At 33.1% G+C, this 5,000-nt stretch overlaps 1 protein-coding gene and 4 non-coding genes across 5 annotated transcripts; 3 read left to right on the forward strand and 2 right to left on the reverse strand.

Annotated features, from left to right (window-relative positions):
• Positions 1–253: 253 nt before the first annotated feature.
• On the reverse strand, positions 254–325 carry TRNAT-GGU (transfer RNA threonine (anticodon GGU)). Its single transcript has one exon. It is a non-coding gene; the product is annotated as a tRNA-Thr (tRNA).
• Positions 294–1,259, forward strand: LOC140890359 (uncharacterized). The gene is given in 2 exon segments (XM_073298117.1): positions 294–298; positions 982–1,259. Coding segments are annotated over 2 exon segments (102 nt in total). The 3' UTR covers positions 1,079–1,259.
• TRNAY-GUA (transfer RNA tyrosine (anticodon GUA)) lies at positions 1,137–1,220 on the forward strand. Its single transcript has one exon. It is a non-coding gene; the product is annotated as a tRNA-Tyr (tRNA).
• A 69-nt stretch (positions 1,260–1,328) lies between the features above and the next one.
• On the forward strand, positions 1,329–1,402 carry TRNAD-GUC (transfer RNA aspartic acid (anticodon GUC)). Its single transcript has one exon. It is a non-coding gene; the product is annotated as a tRNA-Asp (tRNA).
• A 2,525-nt stretch (positions 1,403–3,927) lies between these two features.
• TRNAC-GCA (transfer RNA cysteine (anticodon GCA)) lies at positions 3,928–3,998 on the reverse strand. The gene has a single exon. It is a non-coding gene; the product is annotated as a tRNA-Cys (tRNA).
• Between the last annotated feature and the right edge of the window lie 1,002 nt (positions 3,999–5,000).

The raw sequence follows: 5,000 nt of genomic DNA on the forward strand, positions 1-5,000 counted from the left end.
GAATCTTTCCAATGAATTTGATTCATATGTATAAGGAAAAATAAGGATCTCTGGTAATTCAAGAGGCGGATTAGGATTATTATGAATAATAATGAAAATTTACTGAACAAATGTTCCACTTTCTAACTAGAACTACTATATACTCTAACTCAGTATAATGATAACGTAGTATCTAGTTAGTTACTTTTTTTATTTTATTCCAAAAAAATATCTCTATTTTCTGAATACTATGGACTTTTCTGAAAAACCCCAAAGCCCCTTATCGGATTTGAACCGATGACTTACGCCTTACCATGGCGTTACTCTACCACTGAGTTAAAAGGGCTTATTTGATTAAATTCCCCAACGGGTCGCTATGTAGATAAAATATCTATATGCACTTATATTATATACATAAGTATATGCACTAGACTCATAGTGGCTAGTGGCTTATTTTTAATAATAAAACGGATTTGCCTAGCAACTCTAGGGTAAATTTTTTTAAGACTGACCCTAATTTATTTTATTGAAATGATTCCTATCAAAGCAAAATTGACTTGATTGATACATAACATGGACAGTTACCAATTCGACATAAAATCAATTTCAAGATATTTCATCGAATCGTGTGATGAAGAGATTCTACTTGTCCCCTTGAACTAAATTTTTATAGAAGACTTTCAATAACTTGTTGATCTCGCTTAATAGATTTCTTTTACTAGATTTATTGGTTGTTACTTTCCTGGTTTAGTGTGGGATAGAGATAAGGATATCTCATCTTAACAATGAATGAAAGCAAAAAAAATAGAGCTGACCCCTCCCATTTCTTTTCTGACGGACCAATCATTCTCTGAAAAAATCCTATCCCTAGTATTCTTTAATATGAACGACGAATCAAAAAATTCTATACAATTCTCTGAAAAACGCAAAGATCCCTCAGATCTAATCATACCATTCCATTATATTGACAATTTCAAAAAACTGATCATACTATGATCATAGTATGAGGGCGGTTGAGCAAGTTAGCCCCTATCGTCTAGTGGTTTAGGACACCTCTCTTTCACGGAGGCAGCGGGGATTCGAATTCCCCTGGGGGTAGGGTACTACGAAAGGAAGTTGATCATGGATTACCAATAAGCCTCAAATTGATTCTTCCTGGGTCGATGCCCGAGTGGTTAATGGGGACGGACTGTAAATTCGTTGGCAACATGTCTACGCTGGTTCAAATCCAGCTCGGCCCAATAATTCGCCAATCTACCATAAGATGGTATAACCCACCTTGTCCTTCAGAAATACCGCATACGAAGCTAAAAAAGAAGAAAATATTCTGCTAGATCCCTTATTTTTCTGGGATTGTAGTTCAATTGGTCAGAGCACCGCCCTGTCAAGGCGGAAGCTGCGGGTTCGAGCCCCGCCAGTCCCGACGGATCCAATATCCAATAAATACATCTATTCATTTCACCCTTTCTATGTTCTATAGAAAGGGTGTCGGGGGGCATAATTTCATTCCCAAGCAAAAAGGAGTCTTTGTTTCTTTTTTCTTTCCCATGTTTTCGATTTCGCGTTTATTGTTTGTTTAGATTTGTAACTATGTGACTAATCGAAGTGGAAAGGCAATCTGATAATCCTTCATCAGAGGATTATCCAAGCAAGACACAAAATAAGTTATAGAAAAAAACAAGGAAACAGATAATAAATACAAGGAATTTTGGATTAATTGGTTCAGAAATCCAAATTCTTTTTTAGTATGGATAAAAGAACTTCCTATGTTATACTATTCAAGTCTCGACTACGAGTTGATTTGATAGATCAGATATTGTTATTCATGATATTGATCCCATTCAAGATCATCGAGAGGTAATTCATTCATTGAATTTACAAACGAAAGATTTATCATCTCTATGGGATTAAATCCCGAGTTATTGTGAAGTAAAAAAACCGATGATATTATGGAAGTAAATATTCTTGCATTTATTGCTACTGCACTATTCATTCTAGTTCCTACCGCCTTTCTACTTATCATTTATGTAAAAACAGTTAGTCAAAATGATTAATTCATTTGAATTTTCAAATGAATTTGAATAAAACCTTCCTTCTGAGTTCTTATCAAAAATTGACGAAGTCAAATGAAAAGGATTCCAATTTCGCGTCTTAACTTAAATGAAATGAGCGGACTTTAATTGGCAGTATTCTATTAATTTGTATAGTATGGTAAGAAAGAAATAGATGAATCCTTCTTTCTACCATACTATCGATCTCTTATTCTATAAAGTTTTAATCTAGAATTAAAGATATATTCTATAGATCAATCTACAAATTCTGTTCATGTAATATATTCTATTAATTCCATATATTGTATGGAATTGACATAACATATTGTATAGAATTGACATAACACCCAATTCTATTTATTTGCTACATCTATCTGTTCCGATCAATCTGAGATAATTCTTATCTTAGGATTCTAATTCCTTTTCCTAATAAAGAAGAGGAAACCTCACTTATTTTTAACGCCCAAACCATGATATGAAAAAAGTCGATAAAGCAGAAATCACCTTTCTAAGATTAGAAACCAAGCGATAAATGCCCAATATGTTATGTGACCCGTCCGAAGCAAGATCTTATTATTGCATAGTCTCTCGTTAGATAACTACTATGATATTCTCATAGAAAGTTCGTATACACTTAACAAAACCACTTGTTCTTTGAACAGGAAAAAGGAAAAGCAATCAAACAAAAAAAGGGTCCGGTCTTCCTCAGTATCCATCTATAAATATGGTAAGAGCCGATTCCATTGATTGAAATAGAAAATTTCGGAAGAATCTTAGGTTGGAATAAATTTCTAATCATCTGAATCCCCTTCTTTTCGAAATACAAACAGGGGAATCGCTCAAATATCTCTTTGATTGAAAGAGTATGATTCATATCATAGATTACTCCATTTTACTCCAATGAAATTCGGAATTCAGATATTTTGATTTTAAATAGTTCAAAACGCGTTGCAGAACGATCTATAAAACAAGTGATACGGTTTGATTCCTCAACTCAATTTAGTAGTACTTCTAGAGCCCACTTCTTCCCCACACTACGAGTGAAAGGGAAAATGTAAAGATTACCATTAAAGCAGCCCAAGCGAGACTTACTATATCCATGTGAATTATGTCTCCTATCTCTATAAATACAAAGGAATTATTCCTCACTAATAATAGTGGAATCAATGGTGCAGAGTCAAAAAGGGGGATTTTGGCCGAACACTATTGATAAACCAATCTGATTCTGATTTCGAATCGGGAAAGATTAAACACAAGCAAAACATCCCAAGAGAATGGGAACATGTGAATAATAAGGCCTATCTTTTTGTTGACTCTCGTAAGTAAAAACGGAAAGGGAGAAATCATTAAAAAAGAGAAATCACTATCTAGTACAGACCTCTATTTCCCCTAATCCATACCCCCTTTCCCTATTATCTCTGAGGGGTAGGGGTTATCAAAAAAAAACTCTTTCTTTTTTCTATAAAAAAAGATTATCCATCGAATCTAATATTGATTGGATACCCCGGCGTTCATCTCGCAAGTCCGTCATATATAACGCAACTTCCAACCATTTCCAAAATTCTAAATAGAATCAGATTTCTTAGCAGGCTCTACAATCTAATCCAAGATCCAGTCATTAAACAGTCCCTTAGTAACTTAGTAATAGAAGGGAATCATAAAGTCGTGAAAGCTCCCTACTATAGAATAGATTATAATAAGAATAGATTATAATATTTCCTTGAATCCTAGATGCGAACGAGGATTCACAATCTTTTATTTTCGAAAAACCTCAGACCAAATGTTTAGAATCAAACAAAATACCAACACTCTTTCCTCTGTTTCTACCGGAGAATTATTATCCGAATTATATCAGCAGAACAGAAGAAAAGAAGAGATTTCGGGTTTTTGTTTGATCAGGCGACACCCGGATTTGAACTGGGGAAAAAGGATTTGCAGTCCCCCGCCTTACCACTCGGCCATGCCGCCAAAACGATACAAAAATCTTCTCGGATTACTAAATTTTTATTGTACTTGAAATTTTTAATTTTTTTTTTGTTTTGGATTTGCTCCATTCCTTCGATTGATTCTAGAGTATTTCAAAATCCACAATGCTAAAAACATTCTCTCGCTTTTCTATTGAGAAATCACATGTGGATTTTCAGCCGACAAATTGGAACCATTAACTATTGACTGCTTATGCTTACTTCGAATTTATGAACGCTTCTGGAGATTTTAATCTCAAAATTGTGTTTTCCTAATGACATACATAAGAAAATACAAATTGAGATTAAACTAATCAGTATTTATTTTTTTTTATCAAAAAATCCTTCTGAATTTCAATTATAACAAAATATATGAGTCTATGTAAACCCCAGAACATAAATTACAGATATCTATTAGTTAGATATGTTGTCGATAGGGAATTATCATAAAAGGATCCTACTTCATTTTTGCATTGAATAGAGATTTTCGTTTGATAAAGCACGACCCGGGATGTCCCGAATAGAAGGTACTAAAATAAAAGAGAAGTCGGATATTATCCGCGTACGTCTTTAATAAATGCAACCCTTCTTATACACTTTATACACTTCAAATGGTATTCTACTCAAAAATCAGTAAAGTACAAATATATCTCTTCTCCGCGAATCATTTTTTGAACACGGAAATTCATCGGTTAAGTGCTCAAAAAAGGGATTCTATATTGTTTCTGATTTTTGTGTCTTTATCTCCCAAATACTGAATCTTTTTATTTTTTTTTCAAATTCCAATATGTAATATTAGTAATATTATATAATTATAAATTATATAATTTTATATGATTTGGAATTTGAATCATTTTATTTTTTTGTCTATACAAAACCCTATAAAACCTTAATAGGTCTAAGTGACAAAATTCTCTTTATTCTTCCATTCATACGTAATTCATACACTTCATTACAAATATGGAGTTGGATAAAATTTCATGTGATTCAGTAAACAGAATAGAAA

Source organism: Henckelia pumila, chromosome 3, assembly GCF_033568475.1.
Source record: "Henckelia pumila isolate YLH828 chromosome 3, ASM3356847v2, whole genome shotgun sequence".
Lineage (NCBI taxonomy): Eukaryota > Viridiplantae > Streptophyta > Magnoliopsida > Lamiales > Gesneriaceae > Henckelia > Henckelia pumila.